This window comes from Psammomys obesus, unplaced genomic scaffold, assembly GCF_907164565.1.
Source record: "Psammomys obesus unplaced genomic scaffold, mPsaObe1.curated_primary_1811, whole genome shotgun sequence".
Classification (NCBI taxonomy): Eukaryota; Metazoa; Chordata; class Mammalia; order Rodentia; family Muridae; genus Psammomys; species Psammomys obesus.
The window spans coordinates 11,551,941-11,575,740 of NW_026585626.1; the positions used below are offsets into that span (position 1 = coordinate 11,551,941).

General features: G+C 39.0%; 1 protein-coding gene across 1 annotated transcript in view; it reads left to right on the forward strand.

Moving 5' to 3' along the window:
* The window catches only part of Kcnh8 (potassium voltage-gated channel subfamily H member 8), a 427,312-nt gene that overhangs the window by 350,961 nt on the left and 52,551 nt on the right, over positions 1 to 23,800 (forward strand). The window contains exons 9-11 of the mRNA XM_055614910.1: positions 3,343 to 3,542; positions 4,604 to 4,853; positions 9,963 to 10,177. Of these exons, the coding sequence (XP_055470885.1) occupies positions 3,343 to 3,542; positions 4,604 to 4,853; positions 9,963 to 10,177 (665 nt within the window). The remainder of the gene's footprint in view (positions 1 to 3,342; positions 3,543 to 4,603; positions 4,854 to 9,962; positions 10,178 to 23,800) is intronic.

A 23,800-nucleotide genomic window follows, 5' to 3' on the forward strand; every position in this document is an offset into this window, starting at 1 on the left:
GGATTTGTGTGTAGGTATCCTTGTTGTTTTTGTCATTGAAAATCCTTGTTTTCTCTGTCTATGAAGACTGAGAATTTTGCTGGGTAGAGTAGCCTGTGTTGACATCCGTGTTCTCTTAGGTCTGCATGATATCCGTCCAGGACCTTTTGGCTTTCATAGTCTGTTATGAGAAGTCAGGTGTGATTCTGATTGGTTTGCCATTATATGTTACTTGGCCTTTTTCCCTTGCAGCTTTTAATATTTTTTTCTTTGTTTTGTATACTTACTGTTTTGATTATTATGTGGCAGGAGGATTTTCTTTTCTGGTCTAATTTATTGGGTGTTCTGTAGGACTCTTGTATTCTTATAGGCCTCTCCTTTAAGTTGGGGAAATTTTCTTCAATGATTTTGTTGAAAATATTTTCTGGGTCCTGGAGGAGGGAATCTTCTTTTTCCTCTATACCTGTTATTCTTAGGTTTTGTCTTTTCATATTGTCTTGGATTTCTTGCATGGTCTGTATCAGGAGTTTTTTGGATTTAACATTTTCTTTGATAGATAGATCAAATTCTTCCATTGTATCTTCCACACCTGAGATTCTTTCTTCCATCTCTTGCAGTCTATTGGTTATGCTTACTTCTGTAGTTCCTGCTTTCTTCCCTAAGTTCTTTCTCTCCACAATTTCCTCCATTTGTGTTTTCTTTAATTTTCCAATTCTATCTTCAGATCTTGAGCTGTTTTGTTGATTTCCTTCACCTGTCTGACTATTTTCCTGTTTTTCCTTCAATTTCTTCAGCTGTCTATTTGAACAATCCTCTGTTTCTTTTATTTCATTTAGTTATTTAAGTATTTCCTCTCTAAAGGCCACAAACTGTTTGGCTGCAACTTCCTGTATTTCTTTATGGATGGCCATAATCTGTTTGTCTTTATCTTCCTCTAGTTCTTTATGCATTTTTTTTGTTTCCTTTATTATCCTCTTCATAAACATAGATGTTAGGTCATCTTCTTGAATTTCAATTATGCTGGGGTGTCCACAGCTGCTTACTCCTGGATAGCTGGGTTCTGGAGATGCCATATTGCTCTGTCTTTTGTTGGTTGACGTTTTACACTGGCCTCTACCCATTGGACTATCTTAGGTGTTGGGGGTTACTTTCTGGTGGTTCCTGGAATCCTGTGGTGGAGAGAATCCCCTTGGCAGGAAGGTGGTTTTTCCTGAAGGAAGCCTCCTCAGCTTTTCGGGTATGGTCACTGAATGGCCGGTGTTTTTCAGGAATTGCCATAGCTCGCCTCAGGCGTACAGACCTGAGTGGTAACTGTGATCCTTGTTAGTCAAGAGGGTTCTCCTCTCAGCCAGAGAATTCCTGGAGATAGCTGCCCTGCTTCTGGGTTTCTTGCTGTAAATTTAGTGAGCTGCTGCTATAATCTGGGTGCCCCAGGGTTTGGTCAGTTTAATTACACATAACTGGCTTCCCCTTGGAGCAGTTCTGGGAATTGATCTTGGGGATCCTAGGCTTCTGTAGGTCTGAGGTTGGAGCTCTGTGCTCCAGTACCCAAGCAGTAGTGGTAGTCAATGGCAGGTGTGCTCTGCTCTCATGCGTGCAGCTGGAGGCTACAGTCAGGAGCCTGTGGATAGCCAGAAACTTTTCCAGAGCTAGGTGTCCTGAGGTAGGGCCAGGTGTTTCCCCTACCATGGGGTTTCTCCCAACAGGAAGGCCCAGTCTGTGGTGTTTGGGTTGGCGTAGAGTGCACAGAGGCTGGTGGGTGGTGGCTCCCAGCTGGAGACTGGGCAGGAGTCTGAGACCTTTTCCTGGAAATTTTCCCGTGTGTGTTGGGGGGAGGGGGCTCGGCTGAGTGCTCTAAGCTGTCTCCCTCCCTGTGGGGTTTTCTCCCGACTGAGACTCCCTGGTGCCCTGGGGCGCACAGTTCTGTCTGTGAGGAATAGTTGGTGCACAGCAGGTTTCTGGGCTGGCAGCGCATGCACCCGCTGGTCTGCAGGACCTTTTCCAGGGATATACTGGGTGACGTAAGTCAGTCCCTGTTTGCTTCCTTCCTTGTGGGGTTTTCTCCCGGCAGGGACTCCCAGTCTCTGATGCCCTGGGGCGCACAGCTCTGTCTGTGACGACGGAGAGCTGGGCATGTAGCAAGTCTCTGTGCTCAAAGTTGGAGCCCAGTTCAGTGATGGCAGTTTGTGCCCGCCATTCTGCCAGACTTTTTCCAGGGATAGACTGGGTGACCCGAGGTCAGTCCCGTTTCCTTCCTTCCCTGTGGGTTTTTCTCGCGACTGGGATTCCCAGTCTCTGGTGTTTTTGTGTCCGCTGTTCAGCCTGGGAAGGTGATCAGGACAGGCAGGCATTTGGCTCTGGTCTGGCGACCAAGTGCCTGCATGACCTGGGATTTCTTCTGGGTTCTGGCTGGGTGACCTGAAGGTGGACCCAATTGATTCCCACACTGTGGAGTTTTCTCTCACCTGGGAAACAAGATTGCTGTTGTTTTAGGGCCCAGATTTCAGTCTCTTGGTTGCTGTACGAAAGATATTGTTCTGCTTCTCAGAAGCAGTGTCCTCCTGGCGCCACCATCTTGTCACCCTCCACTCAACATATTCTTTTGTGTCTTTCATGGTCGCAATTTTTGAGCTATCTCCATTAAAATTAAAGTGGTTGCAGGTGAGGTGAGGATCAAAATTGGACTCCTAATTGCCTCAGCTTCCCACTCCTCAGTCAATCGTCACATTTATAGTAACTGTCTTAATAGTAATGTGAATGGATAATTTTTAATATTTTGTAACTACTTTTATTTACTTGCTTTTTTGGTTCATAGAATCAAACCCAAGGCCGTAAATGACTTCAGCAAGTACTATGCCACTGAGCTATATCTTGAGCCCTTAATGTGATGATTTTTGGTCTATAAAACAAAAATTCCAACAGTGACTACCCAGTTATTATAATAGGCTTTTTAAAAATCAATGTTAATGCAATATACTAATTGCTAAGTGTAAATTTATACCTTAACTCCTGAGAACTGCATCATAACTACTAAACTATGTGTAACTACTAAAATAATACTTATGTTGACAGAGTTCAAAGTTTAGATCCAGAATGGCAGCTAACAGACTCCATGAATGTCAAAAGGTCTACTTCAAATATTATTACTTTTAAAGTTATTTTTATTTGGATCAGGCCATGGGAAGGCAAAATGACAGTTTTGGGATGTGCCTATGACAGAGTGGTTATGCCCATGTGCTCCTAGTGGTGGAATCATATCAGTATGACCACGAAGGCGTGCTTTACTTTAACCCATCCACGAAATAGACTTGTATGTTAACCTGGCCTCTGTCTTACTATCTTGTGTTCTGTTGTGCTTTCTAGCCCTGATGCATGCCTTGGTGTTTGGGAATGTGACTGCCATCATACAGAGGATGTACTCTAGATGGAGTCTGTATCACACTAGAACCAAGGACCTAAAGGACTTTATCCGTGTGCATCACCTACCCCAGCAGCTCAAGCAGAGAATGCTTGAGTACTTTCAGACAACCTGGTCGGTCAACAATGGGATAGATTCAAATGAGGTAATGTGCATTTCTTTTGCTGTCATTTTCAGACAGAAAGTATACCTGTCAGGTAAAGGCAAGGTGTTCTAATGCAGGCATGAGAGAGACAAACAGACAGACAGATTTATTGGCCTCTTTATCTCTTTGTCTTTCATCCCTCATGGACCTACAACTCACCTTCCTTTATACATCGTGATTGATGTTTTCACAATGCCACTCTGTGATGACAGGGTTTTATAAGAATTTGCAACTATTTTCATTCTCATTGTGTTTTTTAAATGATTCATTCTTATGACAGTTTAATGTCATAATGTTAGGTGAATACTCAATGTAAACTTGCTATGCTGATCCATAAAGTTAAAAATAACAAAATATGGGCAAAATGATATTTGTAGAACTCAAAAAACAGCCCCAAACAACCACTGGGCAAGACACTGTGTAGATCAACCAACTAGTCCACCAACACATCAACCAATCCAGTAACCAAGTAACCAACTATTCTTTGAATTAACTTACAAAATAATGCATTTTTATACATTCTGTATTTTTGTGTCCTCCTCTTGCACTGTGCTCTCCAAACACCTCAATGAAATTTTATTCACCATGAAGAAAATGAAATTATAACATTTTCAGGGCATGAATGAGTAGAACTAGAGATCAATATATTAAGTGAAATAAGACAGACTCTGAAAGACAAATACTTCATATGCTCTCATTTTGAAACTTAATAATCAGTGTTTTAAGTGATAATTTGATCTCTGCATATGATCATGACATGTTAATAAAGGCCAGAGAGTCCAAGTTCCTATATCTATCCCAATAGAAGACTTGATAGAAGTATTTAAAGCTTTTTTACTAGGATATTTCAGAGATTCATAAAATTTCTTCAGGTTTATTATCAGTGAGTCTTCTGTGGTATATAATGAAGGTCAGAATCAACATATAGCCCTGGAATTTGTACAGAAGAAATCTCAGAGAATATTTCAACCTCCTCTTATACAATGCAGTTGACCCAAGTAGGAAGAGTGCCACTGATATGGAGCCAATCACCATAATTTTCTCTCTCTCCTCTTCCCTAGCTTTTGAAAGACTTTCCAGATGAGCTGCGCTCTGACATCACAATGCATCTGAACAAGGAGATCTTACAGTTGTCCCTATTTGAATGTGCCAGCAGGGGCTGCCTCAGGTCTCTGTCTCTCCACATCAAAACTTCATTCTGTGCTCCAGGAGAGTATCTGCTGCGCCAGGGAGATGCTTTGCAGGCCATCTACTTTGTGTGCTCAGGTTCTATGGAGGTTCTTAAAGACAGCATGGTGTTGGCTATTCTAGGTAGGTTTTGGCTGAAAAGTTTCTCTGATATTTTATGGTGGAGTATGAGGAATACAAAGTAGGAAAGGAGGTATTAATAAGCAGCTCTGTTTTCATGAAGAATTTCTGTATTTTGTGGAGAGCCAGTCCAAATAACATTAGTATTAAGTTTTATCTGTGCCAGAAAGAAAGGGAAAGTAATTTAATTTCAATAACAAACTTCATCACAACCATTAACCTATCACTGCTAGGGTGACACAGCCTCCTTTTACTTCCTCAAAGAAAACTGATAACTGTGGAAACACGGTGCCATGATGTTGACTTCAAATACTAGACATAAGTTTTTCTTTTTTATTGAAATAAAAAGGGCCGCTGGCAGAAGATGGTATATGGGTTTATAGAGAAAAATTCCTTTTCCCATTTTATGTGAGTTTCTTTTCAAATTTGCTTTCAATTGTTTATTCAACCAATCCTTATTGGACAATGGTCTAAGCACTAAAAATGTGGCAGAACAGAAATTGCCAGAAGTTTTACCCTTATGGGGATTAAACTCAAGAGAAGGGCAAGATAGAGAAGCTTCCATGGCAGTGAACATCAGATAAATCCGAGGTACCTGTCAAGAAGCAATGTTTTACCCCAGTGTCTAGCATCACGCCAGTACCTGTCAGTAAATGGTTAATGCAGTACTTTTTGTTGTAATTTTCTAAGGACCTGATTTGTGACAACCCCTTGCAAAGTATTTTGACACATGGAACATTTAAACTTTCACAGAATGTAGACACAGATGTAAAAGCATTTTCTATTTCCCCCCCAAAAAATATTCCAAATTCTGAACAAAAGGAAACTGAGCCTCCCTTGTCTAAAGAATATATATCATCGTATGTCAATACTGTCAGCCTGCTGCTAAGGTGGTAAGCTTCAATATAGCTTATATTTTGGAAGAGAGAAGTGATAATTGCTTGCATCTTAGGTCCACTATGAAGTCTTGAAATCTTGTCAAACCTGATTGTGTTTTATAAATTCATGTCCTGAAGTCCAGTCCTTGACATGATGAAATTAAGAGGTGGGAACCTAGGATGTGATTACTACCTTCCAAAATGGGATTATAAAGAAGCTCAAAGAGTCACCTGGCTTTTTCTACCCTGATATCACAAGGATAAGTCAACAGGTAGAAAATAGAAAGTTAGTTCTTATTAGATGCTGAACCTGCCAAAGCCCTGGTCTTGATTTTTCAGCTGCAGAATCATCAGAAATGAATTTCTGTTGTGATGGTACCTTAGCTGCATTGTGTTACAGCATAGATAACAGACTATGATAGCATGACTGCCTTAACTGAAGGAGAAGAGCTGGAGGCAGAGGGCTGGCAAAGCCTGTAGCTTTCGCTGCTTCATGTGGACTTCACTTTCAGTAAAAGAGGAAAGGGGACATTGCCTTTCAAGATTTGGCTCAGTTTTTATTAACTACCTGTGATGTTCTCCTTGACATAAGTACAGAAACGCTAACATGGTCCCTTCTTCTTCTCAATTTGCAAAGTTAAAGAACAGTCATTCTACCATTTTGTAATTCTGACTTAGAATTGACATTAATTCTAATTTGCTTCCAAAACATTGTTTACATCATATTTTCCGGTGAGTTTCCCTAGTACCAATAAAACTTTTATAGCTTGTTGATTTGCTTATTGACACATCCTCATTTTGAAAGAGCATCTGGCCAGTTTTTCAAAACCTTATGGTATGACATACATTCAAGCAGATACAATACACTACTTAAAAATAGTCAAGCTTTTCTCGTTAATTCTTCTCCACTTTTAAATTTGTTGATAAACAGCACTTTTAGGAATGGAAGACTAAGGCATCATCTATTACATTAGAGTGAAAAAGGTGCAAATTTAATGGCTTTTATGTGACTGCTGTAGCTTATAAAACATATTTTAGCATTAATAATTTTTATAATTAAGTAATTACTTATTGTTGAAAGATTTACTCCACTGCTGCTTTGCACCATGCCCCAAATTTCTCCATAAATTGTGATTTTTTTATGATGATATTTTTCTTCTCTAATCCCACTATGAATAAATATGTACATATCTATACTAAGTGGTGTAAGATCAGCTTGTTGAATTACCATTCTAACCTGTGATGTGATACTGGTGCCCCGCACAAGTGAAAGTCCAAGATTGCCACGTCAATGGAAAGATGTAACTTTCTTCATCATAAATTATTTTATGTGGCTGATTTAGCCCGTGCTGATTTACTAACCATACAGTTTTAATTTTGCGTCTAGTTACTTAACAGCATTTCATTCTGCCATTGAAATAAATTAGTGGTCTGGTGAGGAAGAAGCAAGCAACACCATCTTCCAATCAACACAGAAAGCATTCCTGGAGAGAGCTGTCATGGGAAATTGTTATGAAGATAGACTCTTTTCACCTTTTAGAACTTTATTCCAGTTACTGTGTTCTCACTATTCTTTCCATTGGTGTTTGACAAGATATAGCAATGCATAATAAGCAGTGATATTTATCTTTCTCTGTGTAATTAATTCAACTTCCCATTTTATTATTGTTGATGCCCAAAGACAGACCAGCTCTGAAAACATAGAGACTACCCACGATCTTTAAGGGGCACAAAAATAATTCTTTTCTTTCAGAAATAAGGATACTGAGACCTGGAGTAGTTAAGACATTAGTTCATGAATCTCAACAAAAGAAAGGAGGAGTCCACAGAGCAGTTACTGAGACCTAACCAGAGCTCAATGTGAGGCTCAAGATTATTACCAGTGCTCCATGAACATACCCTAAATCCAAAAATAAAACAAGAATTATTTTCAAGGTGCCAAATTTAGCTATATATTGGTGGTATTCTTTAGTCATGTGACAGAAACCATAAATATGAAAGTCTAGTGGCCTTAGTGCTCCTTGAAATGTCCCTGGCCTAATTTAATCTCCTATATGACACTATCCTGATAATCATTCTCAAATAAACAAATGTAAAGAATCGCTGTACAGATGACTTCCTGGCCGGGATTATATCTTATGTCCATTCTCAGTTTTACATTTATTATGTAACAGTGTAGATTTTTCACAAAATATACAGAAAATATAATGTTAAATTGAGCAATATTAGTGATACCAATAAGTCAGGCTTAATTCTGATAGACAATGTGGCTGTTTGTCATCTTCAAAGGCTAAAATTATACTCTACAGAATTTTCTTTTCCTTCTGACTAAGTAGACTCAATTTCATAGTTAATAAAATATTAATTGATGTTAATATTTCATATAATTCAATTATTTACTTTCAATTTTTATTTTATACACATTTTAATATCTCAAGCATATGTGATTAATATCATATATTTTTACTGACAAATTAAATAGAATAGACTTTTATGAGTTTCGTGCCAGAAATTTTGTTGCAAAAATATTGAGCACAATAAAGTATGAAAACTTAGAAATTCAAAACATAACTGAATGTGGAGGTAGGTCAGTTTTTTTGATAACATTTCTTTCAAAAATTTCTTTATTAAGTGGGCATGGTGGCATATGCCTTCAATCCCAGCACTTGGGGAGGCAGAGTCAGGCTGATCTCTGTGAGCTTGAGGTCAACCTAGTCTACAAAATGAGTCCAGGACACCAAGGCTACACAAAGAAACCCTGTCTCGAAAAAAAATGTTTAAGTATTTGAGTGCTCTGTGTACATGCATGTCTGTATGTCAGGAAAGGGAATTGGATTCTATAGATAGTTGTGAACCACCACATAGAAATAGAACCCAGGACCTCTGGAAGAGCAGCCAGTGCTCTTAACTGCTGAGCCATCTCCCCAGCTCACTTGATAAGATTTCAGTGGCATGTCTTCCTTGGAACTGAGGACTGTACAGCAATTTGTCTCCGTTGCTTACAACATAGCAAAAAGGCAATTCAGGTAATCATAGTTAGTGCCTGGGAATGATGTTCTCTGTGGACAGACTCAGAAGCCTCTCACTAGAAACCTGAGTTAACACCAGTGCCTAGTGCTTTCTGTGAACACACTCCTGCTCCTGTAACCTCCAGCCTGTTTGTCTAAGAATTAAGGGTCTCTTCACATCTTTTGTTGGCTTCTGAGTTACTTTGTGGCTGTGTCTAAAGTACATCAGAAGTTAAAGTCAGTGATTTTTTTGATACTTGAAGTTATTTCTTTTTTTTATACTATCAACTCTTGAAATCACTTAAAGGATTTAAACAATAAAATTGTCCAATATTAGTTCATCAACAAATGTTATCAAGCAAGTTAGCGCCCAGAAGGCACCCTGATTACTATAGACAGCGGTATACCGTAGACAGCAGTGCTGAAGACAATAGCACTACAGACAGCAAGGCTGCTGCCACACATCAAGGGGGATTGGGACACATGGGGACCATGAATTGTCTTTTAAGACACTAGTTTTTGTCGATTCACTTCGTGTCTGGGCGGACAACATTCTTACACTGTCATAGAACACAGCAACTGAGAGCTGTGCTCCTGTGTTACACACTGGTATATGCAAACCATGGTCCACAGGGGTCAGCCCTTACTCCTTCCTCTGGACTCAGAAGAGGGATAGAGTGTTTGCAAATGAAAGAACCCCGGTCTGTTGACTATCACACTTCTGCTCTTGCCAGAAGTCCAGCACTCCAGTCAGTATGCTTCCTGATGTACTGACCAGAGAAGCTCAGAGCCATTTTCGCACTCAGAAAAGTCACTGGTTTTTACTACCCCTTTGAATGGTTAAAATGACTGTGAAAAACTGACTGGTCCAAAGTCGTTTGCCAAATTTTGCCAGAGAGTTTCTTGAGCCCATGGATGATCTGTGATGCCTAAGTCATCCAGCCATATCTTCTAGGCCAGTGCTCACTAACAGTGACATTTTTTTTTTTTTTTACCCACCACAGGACATTTAACAATATGTGAAGGTATTGACATTTAAAATGACACAACAAAAGAGCAATTGAGCCCCCACTGTCAGTACTGCCAAAATTAAGTAGCTATGGCTCATGATAATCTCTTTCTTGTATAATTTGAGAGACTCTGTAAGGCAAACAATGTGACTGGGCTCCAGACTGTTCTGCTTTTCTTCAAAATGATATGGTTCTTTTTCTTTTTACTGTTCCCAGGGAAGGGGGATTTAATTGGAGCGAATCTATCAATTAAAGACCAAGTGATCAAAACCAATGCTGACGTGAAGGCACTGACCTACTGTGATCTGCAGTGCATCATCCTTAAAGGTCTCTTTGAGGTGCTGGGCCTTTACCCTGAGTATGCACACAAATTCGTAGAAGACATCCAGCACGACCTCACATATAACCTTCGAGAAGGTCATGAGAGCGATGTAAGTCCCCTTTCTAATTAGCACGGAGGGACTGGGAATCAAATCAAATGGCAGAGGCAAATGTCATAGCCTCGCTTTTAAAAGGCTCTGCAGGTAAGATATACAGCCCCTAGTTAAGTGATGGAATAGCTAAAATCTGTAGTTCCTTGCTAGCATGCCAGGAAAGTACTATTTGTGCGTAGTTTCTCACTTGCTTATTTTCACGTGCTCATGTCTAATTGCTGTTTCAGTGATATACGTCACTGATCTGGAATAAAATGATGCCTCCAGCATTTGAGGATTTGCAGAGAAAGTATGCGGGTCAGAGTTCACTGTGTGTAACTGTTCAGCCCTTCAATTGCTAAACAGGAAATTTGCTAGAAACTAATTTTTTTGTTAAAATATTACCCCAGTTTCTCTCAAAGTGACCAAATTTCACAAAAGAATTCCAACCAAAGATTGTCACACTGAAAGCATAATGAATATTTTATGCAATTATGTATTTGCTTCATGTTTCAGTTTATACAAACAGCTTTTGTGTCAAAATATGTGTACTATGCTGTGTCTGTATTTAAGCTGATCGTGAACATGACTTCATTGGAAGTGTCAACAGTAATGACTTAATAAGAATGATTGTTGAAAGGCAAACCAGATCATGCAGCTCATTGTATGACAGTCAATGTCTTGGCTTAGATATTATCAGACATTTAACAAACTGTAGTTTTGACTAATCCATAATATGCAGAAATTTTAGGTAAACACTATCATTCTGTCTTTTGAAAGGTAGATAGAAAATAGCAATTGCATATCCTTTCCTCTAGGTTTGGTATATAGGTGATGGTAGATAAGTATGTGGTACTCCATTTGTTTCTACTATAACAAAAACACCAACAAGGGTGGGTTCATATTTATTAACTACCTATTATGACAACCTCTCTTCCTATACAAAGCATTTTATTGGCTAAACATCTTTAGGATAAGTGTCAATCCACTTCTGCAGCAGAACAGATTCCTGGTGGCTATGGCCACGCAGTCTTGTAGGTGGCTAGGGCTGAATATGAGAACAAAACCCAGGTTTAAATTATAGAGTTGACTAAGAAAGGTTATGCTTTTGCTAAAATTAGCTCCTGTGCATCTCATGCAATAGACTGAATCATAAAATTCAAAGTGCATTTTGTGTTCTCCATGATTGTATAAAAATGACAGTTTTAAGTACATAATGTGAAATGTGCATATATCATTAAATACATAAATGAAGCTAATTAACACCTGTTTCTTACATTCATGTTCATTCATGAAAACATTTAAAATACTCTCAAGAATAATCAAGTGTACAGTATGTAATTTTTAATCATGGTCACCACGATCTCTATTTAGAGATGAAATTTGCCCTTTGACCAAGGGCAAAAATTACCTCCTACCTGCCCAAGTAACTGCTGTCCTACCCTCAACTTCTATGATTCCAACTTTCTCCAGATTCCACAGAAAGGTGGAATCATACAGGATCATGTCAGGCTTATTTCACTAATTGTAACTCACACATACTCTCAAATTCATCAATGCTGTGAATCACAGGACCTCTTTCTTCATCAAGAGTCAATATATTCCAAAGTGCCTACTCTATGTCCTTTATTCACTGATAGACATTTAAGTAGATCCCATGTCTTGACTGTTGGGAAGAATGTGACAATGAACATGAACATACACATAACTCTAACACATCCTGATCTCAGCTCATTTGCATTCCTAACCAGTGGTAGAATTTTCAGATCAGTGGTAGCTATACTTTAGTGTCTGTTGTCCATTCCCACATACAGTGTGTAAGGATTCACACTTCTCCTAATCTGCACCAATACTCACCTGTCAGGTCCATAACAGCAGCCATCCCAGCCTCTGGAAGATGATACCTTATTGCAGTTTTATTTTGTGTCTCCATGATTACGAGTGATATCTTACTCTTTTTGCATACCTTCTTTTAAAGAATATATTACTCCTTTGCCCATTTTTAATTCATCTTCTTGCCATTAGTTGTCTGAATTCTCTTAATATTTTGAATATAAACCTCTGTCAGATGTTTGGGCAGTGATCATTCTGCACTTTGTTTCTTACTCCATTAGTTGCTTCCTTTGCTGTGCACTTTTCAATTTGACATAATCTAATTAGTCTTTACTTACTGGTGTTTCTGTGCATTAGAGCCACATCCAAAAGAAAAATCATTGACCAGATCACTGTCAGGAAGCTTTCACTTATGTTATTCTGTAGAATCTCTTATTTGAGTTGATTTGTATATATGTTGTGACATTAGGAACTAATTTTATCCTATGTATGGATCTTTAGATCATTTACAAAATAGTATCCACTTTCCTATTTACCAAATTAATAATGATACCAAGTTTTACATCTTTGAAAGTTAAGTTCCAGTATTTGAATAATCTCATATAACTACTTAATACTGCTTCTTCCTTCTCTTTCTCTCCTCTTTTATTTTCATTTCTTTTTCCTATATTTTATTCTTTTTAAAATTAGTGTCATAATTTTGTTTTAAGGTATGTATCATTTAGGAAAGTATATCCACATCATTTTCTTCTCTGCAGGATAGGCTTCTTCTGCTGATGAAGTATCAGCAGGTCACCTCTGTCATGCCAATAGTCATCTTGGACTTGTTAAACTGGTCTGCTTCAGTTTGTCCTTGGTCTTGAAGTGTTTCCCTCACTCTTGAAATGGTTTCTCTGGACTTCACTAACATTTCAACGTGTTTAAAGTCTTTTTCTCTTTAGTCCAACTTAGCCTCAGATTCCAGTTTCTCAGGCCCACCTGACTATGAAATATATGTTCTGCAATCCAGCCTCTTCCCAGAAAACTTCTTCCATGTTAAACTTCTTGGTGTGTTGTGCCCTGCTCTCACTAGGGAGGTGCTGGGTAATACTCCAAGCCTAGAAATGATGTAGTTCCCCTCTCTGGGACTGTATTCCCCAAATTCCACACAAGATGGCTCAGCTGACCTTCATCGTGACTCCGTACAGGTGTAACTGCCCCTTTCTAGTTGCTGCTGTATCTTGCAAAGCAACAGTGGATAGCCCCCTTCCTCCTGCCCTGAAAAACACCTGTCTCATGGTGCTCAGGCTGGTGAGTTTCTCTTTTCCCAGAGGTCACAGCCCCTGGAATCTTTCCCTACTTACTGCATCAGTGCATTTAGTCCAACTTTATAGTTCCTTTTGACCATAGTATTTATTTGTTCAGTGCAGGCTCTATCTTTGTGGCTAGAACCGGAAGCATTGGTTGTTTGTACAGAGTCTCCCGAGCAGAATAGAAAGGGAGCCTAAGACGACACTGGGAAAAAGGGGTGAATGCAAGAACAGTGGAAATGATTCTGCTACTCTGGACCTAGGCAAGGAGCTGTCCCTCCTTTACCTGATGTTACCAAGTACTTGGGAGAGGTCAGGCTCCTGCTTGGCTACAAAGACTCAGTGACTGGGATAAAATAGAACAAAGAGAGGAGCTTTGTAAACAGTGTTACCAATAGTGTTTACCAATAGTGTTTTTAAAGGGGCTAAAAGAAATATAAACAGTGAACATTAAATAAAAATAAGCTAGCCTATATGTTTATTTTTTAAAAAATATGAGGACACATGAACTGAAGTTCATTACACATACACATACCACAACACACACACATACATGAGCACACCACGCATATATCTTCAGAATCTTGGAATACAGTTCTATGGCTGGAAAAGTTTGGACCATTCTTCTGTGTAATCCTACAACCCCATGGAAAGCCCTCCGACTGTACCAGCCTTCAATGACTTTCAGAAAAACTACAACCTAGTGCCAGCCTGTGCTTAAAGGTTCTTGTTCTTCAGTCTGCTGAGGGAAAATTTAGACCGAACCCCCATTCCTTATCCCACATATGCACACAGAAATGGCCAGTCACAAAGGTTCTCTTGCAGAGCAATGGTTATGGAAGGTGAAACACTTCCTCAACAGACATGTAAACAGCCTAGAAGTAAGTACCTAAATTCAATTGTTTTGAAAACTCAAGTAGCTACTCATACAAAGTGGATGACGACAGACCCATGGGATTCTCATTATGTAAGTGGGTGAAAGTGTCTAACTGTAAAAAATAAAAACAAGAGAATGAAAAGACATCAGCTCATTTTGAAATAAAAACAAAAGCCAGGAAGCAGTGGTTTGTATTTAGAAGGTCTGTGGAGCACAGGGCCTCTTCAGCTGCATTATAATGCAAAGCTTTAAAAGAACAGCTTACCTCATTCTCACAGGAAAATCAAACTATATAAAATGTTTCTTAAGTTTGTTGAAAGGCTATCTACTGTGTTTTGTCCTGGTACTAATTTTGCATCATGTACCATCAGCATGTTTTCCATACTTGCCCCTATTTATAGCTCCTGGTGGCCATACACTGATTAATTTAGCCATTTCTGTCTAAGCAGATTGTGGTGAACTTGTTTCACTGTTTTTTTTTTTATGGTAAGCTTTATAAATTTATTTTAATACAAATTCATCTGGTTTTGAGAAATCTCATTTTCCTTCAACATAGAGATATTTTTTTGTAAAAATATTTTTAATCTACTCTTATTCCCTCACTTCTTTTTTACTTTTTTTATTAATTATAGTTTATTCACTTTGTATCCCAGCTGTAGACCCCTACCTCATCCTTACCCAATCCCACCCTTCCTCCCTCATCTCCTCCCATGCCCTTCTCTAAGTCCACTGATAAGGGAGGTCCTCCTCAGCTTCCCTCTGACCCTAGCCTATCAGGTCTCATCAGGACTGGCTGCATTGTCTTCCTATATGGCTTGGTAAGGCTGTTCCCCCCTCAGGGGGAGGTGATCAAAGAGCCAGCCAATGAGTTCATGTCAAAGATAGTCCCTGTTCCCGTTACTAGGAAACCCACTTGGACACTGAGCTGCCATGAGCTACCTCTGTACAGGAGTTCTAGGTTATCTCCATGCATGGTCCTGAGTTGGAGTATCAGTCTCAGAAAGACCTCTGTGCTAGATTTTTTGGTTCTGTTACTCTCCTGTGGAGCTCCTGTCCCCTCCAGGTCTTTCTATCTCCCCCTTCTTTCATAAGATTCCCTGCCCAAAATTTGGCTATGAGTCTCAGCATATGTTTTGATACACTGCTGGATAGAGTCTTTCAAAGGCTCTCTGTGACAGGCTCCTGACCTGTTCCTTCTTTTCTTCATCTTCGGATGTCTGACTCATTTGCCTTTCTGGGTTATGATTGATCATCTTACCCAGGGTCCTCCTTTTTGCTTAGCTTCTTTAAGTGTACAGATTTTAGTATGTTTATCCTATGTTATCTGTCTAATATCCACTTATAAGTGAATGTATACCGTGTGTGTCTTTCTGCTTCTTGGATACTTCACTCAGGATGATCTTTTCTAGTTCCTACCATTTGCATGCAAATTACATGATTTCCGTGTTTTTAATTGCTGAGTAGTATTCCACTGTGTAAATGTACCACAATTTCTGTACCCATTTCTCCATTGAGGGACATCTGGGTTGTTTCCAGGTTCTGGCTATTACAAATAAAACTACTACAAACATGGTTGAACAAATGTGCTTGTTGTATACTTGAGCATATTTTGGAAATATGCCTAGGAGAGGTATACCTGGATCTTGAGGAAGCACTATTCCTAATTGTCTGGGAAAGTGCCAGATTGGTTTCCAAAGTTGTTGTAAAAGTTTAAATTCCCACCAGCAATGGAGGATTTGGACTGGACATAAACAAATAAAATGATTGGAGAACACCCAAAATAACTTTTTTAAAAAGAAGGCTGAAACTCGGATGCTCACATAGCTGCACATAAATATTGTGTTGCTGTGCACAATGGGTGCTGATTTGTTATTGATGCTATTATGGCCATGCAGCAATACAATGCCAACAATTTGAGCGGGAGAGAAAAAGGTTTTAATTCTGTCATACGGGGGTGGGGGTTCTAATGATGACCAACCTATTAAAGTAGTAAATGTGCTCTGCGTCTCTACTTCAATATTCTGCTCAAAATATATAATCTGAGAAGTGTAAAATTTAAGCCACCTCTCTCTGTCTCTGTATTTCTTCGGTTAATATGGTTTAGTGGCTTCTAGTCTTCACTGTGGCATCCTTATCTGAGCTGCTATTTACACTTAAAAAAAGCAGTACCCAACCTTCTGAAAGAGGCTCTGGATGAAAAACAAGGGAGTCTGTGAGGAGCACTCACTCTCAGCATCTTCTAATGGCACTTGGGTGGTTCCTACTGCTGACCCACAGGGGCTTAAATCATGGTGATTTGTTACAACTAGTGTCTTCCCACTGTTCCTATCATAAGCACCGTCATTTTGTAACGTGCTTGCAAAACTGAATACTCCAGAGTTCTGATTTTCTTTTGCACAGAGTGATGGCACACACCTGTAATCCCAGCTACTTCTGAGACTGAGGCAGGAGGATTGCAGTTCAAGGCCAAACCCAAGCAAATGAGAAAGACCCTCTATCAAGAATAAAAAGCTTTAAAAGGGCAGGGAGATAGCTTAGTAGTAACTACTAACCTGGCATTGCAAGACCCTGGTTTCAGTTCCCAATACTGAAAAAACACACATTTCAGCATAGTCACATGTAATACCATTTTTTAAAATGATGAAAAGTGAACAAATGAAAGCATTAAATTATTTATAAAAGCATACACATTAAATATAATTTTTCTACAAAGCAAGAAAGAGGACCACAGGACTCTTGAATCTATGATTCTGTCCCTTCCGTCCTCTGCTCCGTATTCTGCAGTGCTGGGAGGAGACCGTTAACTCTTATACTGTCTTCCTCTACAAGCTTTTCCGAGTCTTCCTTTTTCCTCATCACACCCGCTGCCACATCCAAACCCACTTCATAGTTTGGTTTGGTTTTGTCTGTGTACACTCTCCCTCAGTGTTTTATATTTGCCTCAAGGCTTTCAACCATGTGCGGAGGTCAAAGGCCAATGTCAAATGTTTTCCTCCCTCAGTCTCTACCTTATTTACATTTTTTCTCTTGAATCAGAGTCTCTTAGTGACCCCAGAGCTCACTCTTTAGGCGATTGCCCCGCCGTGCTGGGTTATAGACACACGTTGCGTTGAAATGGCGTCACATGCCATGTTACAAGGATCTCTTTACTGGAGTCAGCATTGCCTCCAAGATCGGCCTATGCTCTTGAGAACAGCCATCCTTCTCTCACTACCACATCTACCTAAAACATCTGTTGTGTAAATATGAAAACATTTAGTACCATGGAACACACAGATGATGCTACTTTAACAAGTTGGATTTATAAATATTTTCTTCTAAGGCTGATTTTATCTGTATCATATTTTTAAAAATTGATTCCATGGGATGAGGCCATAAAGCTATTTAAATTTATTTCCTTCTGTTCTTTTAACTTTTGCTTTTTTATCTTTCTTTAAGTCATTCAGAATCATTTTGTTAATGATCTGAGGTAAGACTCTTCCTTATTTTTCCCATACGGTTAATGAATTTTCTCAGCATCGTGATTGAATGAGGCCTTACTTTCCCTACTTACCTCAGTGTCATGCCTGTCACATGTTAGCTGTTCAGGTATGTGTACTGGTTTCTTGGATCATTCTTTGCTCTGTGATGTGCCTCATCTGTATTTGCACAGCAGCACCCTGTGCTTCTTGCTTCATGCCTGTGATAAGGCTTGCTTTCTAGGGAAGCAGGGATCCCCGACTTTTCTTTATGTTTGTAAGTATGAATTTCTTTGGATTTTTTCTCTCATTTCTTCAAACACATTAATATGGATTCCTTCCATGAGGAACACCCATCGGTGTAATTTTTGCTTCTTTAAGTAATTTGTCATCACCGCTGGTTGTTTTAGTGTCTTCTTTTTGTCTTTTGTGTTCTTCTGTTTCACTATAATATGTCTAGGTCCTCTCTTCCTCCCTTTCTCCCCACCCCAGTGTTTCTTTGTCTTTCTCTACTCCATCTCCCCTCCCCTTCCTTTTCTATCCCCCTTTCTTATCTATCATAATTAACTCTATCTATCAATCATTATACTAGCTAGTTTTATGTCAACTTGACACAAGCAAGAGTCAATTGAAAAATGTCCCCACAAGATGAGCCTGTGGACAGTGCATTTTCTTAATCAGTTATTGTTGAAGGAGGTTAAAACTCACAGAAGCCTGTGCCAACTCTGGGGTGGCCATCCTGGGTACTGAGAGAAAACAGACTAAGCAAGCCATGGGAACACGCCAGTAAACAGCACTCCTCCGTGGCTTCTGCCTCAGCCCCGGCCCTGTTTGAGTTCCTGCCCTGATGGTCTTCTGTAATAGGTTGTGATGCAGGACTATAAGCCAAAACAAACCCCTTTATTCCTTAAGTTGCTTTGGGTCACTGTGTTTTCATACAACAATAAAAATCCCCAGACAATAATCAGCTATACATATATCTATTGTATTTACCAACTTATTTGGTCTTTCTTCATTGGTCCATCATGTACCAAAAACTTCTGGATGTGTCTGAAGAAAATCTATGAACCTATGAAATATATGAATATGATATATATTATACCACATTTTCAGGGTCTCACTAGGAACCACCAAAACATATATGGCTCACAAGAAACCCCACAGATAGAGACAATTACAGAAATCTACAACCAATAAAATTGTAGAGTTGTGAATCTCAGTCCCAACTTATACATCAACAATGTGTCAGAGGTTATGGAAAAAGAGGAAGTGGAAGAATTCTAAGATTCAAGGCTCAGATGGTGTGCTATAAGATTGCATCTCCTGTAAAGTAAGAAGCCACACACATAAACATTGCACTAACATGACTCCTAAACATGAGATGACCAAAACAAGAGCCAAGACATGCTAAGGTGAACAGGTAAAAGCCAAGGAGGCCTAAACACTGCACAAAGAACCAGAACCAACTAAGAAATGGTGAAAGTAGGAGATATAGTGTTCTCCAGGGAAGAGCACAGCAATTGATTATCCAATACAAAATGATCTGCCCTGAAAACATGTATACAGATGACATTATACAGTCTGAGCAGGTTGTATCTATGTATGTGTATATATATATATATATATATATGTGTGTGTGTGTGTGTGTGTGTGTGTTTGACTACATAATATTTATAAACAATATATAAATAATGAATGAAAATGTTTATACATTTGAAAGAGAACAAAAAGTATATGGGAGGGTTTGAAGGAGGAAAAAAGGAGTTGATATAATTGCAATCTCAAAAATAAAAGAAATACTTAAAAAAAGAAAAAGAAACAAGCTGGCATGGTGGTTCATAGCTATAAACTCAGAATTTGGATAGGAGAATCACAAGATTGCCAGTACAGCCTGGACTACAGAGTGTAATGTCTCAAATTTGTTCATCTAATTGATCAATTAATAAAATTGTATCGAGTACTGAATCCCAACCATAAAAGAAACAAGACCACACAGTATGATTCCATTCATGTATGATCTAGAAACAACCTATATTTATATATAGTGAGAGAAAGAAGAGCACCAATTGAATCAGGCAAGGATAGGGAGGAGGAAGCATGAGCACTAAGGGATAGGAAGGAACATTCTACTCAATTATATACATTTATATTGATTATATATATATATATATGTTTCACTAAATTTGATTTTTAAAAGACTCCTGATGATAATTCTATTGGAATTTAATGGTTAGTCTCTGTCTTTTCTCTCTCTCTCTTTCTCACTCTCTGTGTGTGTGTATGTGTGAATAAATAAAATAAGTCTGACCACAAATAAAACCAAATGAAATGATTGTATCTACCTCATTCTTATCTTTTTTATTTTTTATTATTTACACTTTATTCACTTTGTATCCCCCCATAAGCCCCACCCTCTTCTCTTCCCATCCCCAACCTCCCTCCCCCTTCTTCACGCATGCCCCTCTCCAAGTCCACTGATAGGGGAGGTCCTCCTCTTCTTCCTTCTGATCTTAGTCTATCAGATCACATCAGGAGTGGCTGCATTGTCATCTTCTGTGACCTGGTAAGGCTGCTCCCCCCTCAGGGGGAGGTGATCAAAGAACAGGCCAATCAGGTTATGTCAGAGGCAGTCCCTCTTAACCATTATTATGTAACCCACTTGGACACTAAACTGCCATGGGCTACATCTGTGCAGGGGTTCTAGGTTATCTCCATGCCTGGTACATGGTTGGAGTATGAGTCTCTGGGAAGACCCCTGTGTTCAAATGTTCTGGTTTTGTTGCTCTCCTTGTGGGGTTTCTGTCCTCTCTAGATCTTACTATTTCTCACTTCTTACATAAGATACCATGTACTCTGCCCAACAGTTGACCATAAGTCACAGCATCTGCTTTGATAGTCTGCAGGGCAGAGCCTTTCAGAGGCCCTCTGTGGTAGGTTCCTAGCTTGTTTCTTGTTTTCTTCTTCTTCTGATGTCCATCCTTTTTGCCTTTCAGGATGGGGATTGAGCATTTTAGTAATGGTCGTCTCTCTTGATTAGTTTCTTTAGATGTACAGGTTTTAGTAGGTTTATCCTATGTTATATGTCTATATGAGTGAGTATACCCTGTGTGTGTCTTTCTGCTTCTGGGACAGCTCACTCAGGATGATCCTTTCCAGGTCCCACCATTTACCTGCAAATTTCATGATTTCCTTATTTTTCGTTGCTGAGTAATACTCCATTGTGTAGATGTACCACAATTTCAGTTGAGGGGCATCTGGGCTGTTTCCAGCTTCTGGCTATTACAAATAAAGCTGCTACAAACATGGTTGAGCAAAAGTCCTTATTGTGTACTTGAGCCTCTTTTGGATATATGCCTAGGAGTGGTATAGCTGGATCTTGAGGAAGCGCTATCTTTAGTTGTCTGAGAAAGTGCCAGATTGATTTCCAGAGTGATTTTACAAGTTTACATTCCCATCAGCAGTGGAAGAGGGTTCCCCTTTCTCCACAATCTCTCCAGCATGTGTTGTCACTTGAGTTTTTCATCTTGGCCTTTCTGATGGGTGTAAGGTGAAATCTCAGGGTCGTTTTGATGTGTATTTCCCTGATGGCTAATGACATTGAGCATTTCTTTAAGTGTTTTTCTGCCATTTGATATTCCTCTATCAAGAATTCTCTGTTTAACTCTGTTCCCCATTTTTTAAGTGGATTACTTGGTTTGCTGCTTTACAACTTCTTTAGTTCTTTATATATACTGGATATTAGCCCTCAATCAGATAAAGGGTTGGTGAAGATTCTTTCCCAATCTGTAGGCGGTCGTTTTGTTTTGATGATGGTGTCCTTTGCTTTACAGAAGCTTTTCAGTTTCATGCGGTCCTATGTATTGATTGTTGCTCTTAGAGCCTGTGCTGTTGGTGTTCTGTTCCGGAAGTTGTCTCCTGTGCCAATGAGTTCAAAGGTATTTCCCACTTTTTCTTCTCACTGATTTAATGTGTCTGGTATTATGTTGAGGTTTTTGATCCACTTGGACTTCAGTTTTGTGCAGGGTGATAAATATGGATCTATTTTCATTTTTCTACATGTAGACATCCAGTTAGACCAGCACCATTTGTTGAAGATTCTATCTTTTTTCCATTGTATGGTTTTGGCATCTTTGTCAAAGATAAGGTGTCTATGAGTGTGTGGGTTTATTTCTGGTCTTCTGTTCGGTTCCATTGATCCACCATTCTGTTTCTATGCCAGTACCATGCAGTTTTTATAACTGTTGCTCTATAGTACAGCTTAAGATCAGGGATGGAGATACTTCCAGAACATCTTTTATTGTAGGGGATTGATTTAGAAATTCTGGGTTTCTTGTTATTCCATATGAAGTTGAGAATTTTTCTTTCCACGTATGTAAAGAATTGTGTTGGTAATTTGAGGGGAATTGCACTGAATCTGTAGATTGCTTTTGGTAAGATGGCCATTTTTACTATGTTAATGCTGCCCAGCCATGAGCATAGGAGATCTTTCCATCTTCTGATATCTTCTTCTAATTCCTTCTTCAGAGACTTGAATTTTTTTTCATATAAGTCTTTGACTTGCTTGGTTAGGGTTACACCATGGTACTTTATGTCATTTGTGGCTATTGTGAAGGGTATTGTTTCCCTAATTTCTTTCTCAGCCTTATTGTCTTTTGTATACAGGAGGGCTACTGATTTTTTTTGAGTTAATTTTGTTTCCGGCCACTTTTCTGAAGGTGTTTATCAGCTGTAGGAGTTCCCTGATAGAGTTTTGGGGGTCACTCATGTATACTATCATATCATCTTCAAATAGTGATAATTTGACTTCTTCCTTTCCAATTTGTATCCCCTTGATCTCCTTCAACTGTCTTATTGCTCTAGCAAGGACTTCCAGAACTAGGCTGAGAGATATGGAGAGAGTGGACAGCCTTACTTTTCCCTGATTTCAGTGGTATTGCTTTAAGTTTTTCTCCATTTAGTTTGATGTTGGCTATAGGCTTGCTGTATATCGCCTTTACTATGTTTAGATATGTGCATTGTATCCCTGATCTTTCCAATACTTTATACATGAATGGATGTTTGTTTTTGTCAAATGCTTTTCTGCATCTAAGGAGATTATCATGTGGTTTTTTTCTTTCAGTTTGTTAATATGGTAGATCACATTGATGGATTTCTGTATAATGAACCATCCTTGCATGCCTGGGATGAAGCCTACTTGGTCATAGTAGATGACATCTTTGATGTATTCTTGTATTCGGTTTGCAAGTATTTTGTTGAGTATTTTTGCATCAAGGTTCATAAGGGAGATTGGCCTGAAATTCTCTTTGTTGAGTCTTTGTGAGTTTTAGGTACCAAGGTGACTATGGCTTCATAGAATGAGTTTGGTAATGTTCCTTTTGTTTCTATTTTGTGGAATAGTTTGAAGAGAAATGGAGTTAGCTCTTCTTTGAAGGTCTGGTAGAATTCTATACTGAAGCCATCTGGTCCTGGGCTTTTTTTGGATGGGAGACTTTTGAAGAACGCTTCTATTTCTTTGGGGGGATATAGGACTGTTTAATTGACTTACCTGGTCCTGATTCAGTTTTGGTAAGTCGAATTGATCAAGAAAATTGTCCATTTCATTTAGATTTTCAAACTTTGTGGCATGTATACTTTTGAAGTAAGTCCTAATGATTGTTTGGATTTCCTCAGTGTCTGTAGTTATGTCCCCCTTTTCATTTCTGATTTTGTTGACTTGGATGGTGTCTCTCTGCCTTTTAGTTAGTTTAGGTAAGTGTTTGTCTATCTTGTTGATGTTCTTGGTTTCATTGATTCTTTGAATTGTTTTACTTGTTTCTAAGTTATTGATTTCAGCCCTGAGTTTGGTTAATTCCAGCTGTCTACTCCTTTTTGGTGTGTCTGCTTCTTCTTTTTCTAGGGTTTTTAAGTGGGCCATTAAGTTGCTTGAATGAGCTGTCTCGAATTTCTTCTTGAAGGCACTTAGTGCTATGAACTTTCCTCTTAGCACTGCTTTCATTGTGTCCCACAAGTTTGGGTATGTTGTGTCTTCCTTTTCATTGAGTTCTAGGAAGACTTTAATTTCTTTCTTTATTTCTTCCCTGACCCAGCTGTCATTTAGTAACAAGTTGTTCAGTTTCCATGTGTGTGTAGGCTTTTTGCTATTTCTGTTGTTGTTGAAGTCCAGCTTTATTCCATGGTGATCAGA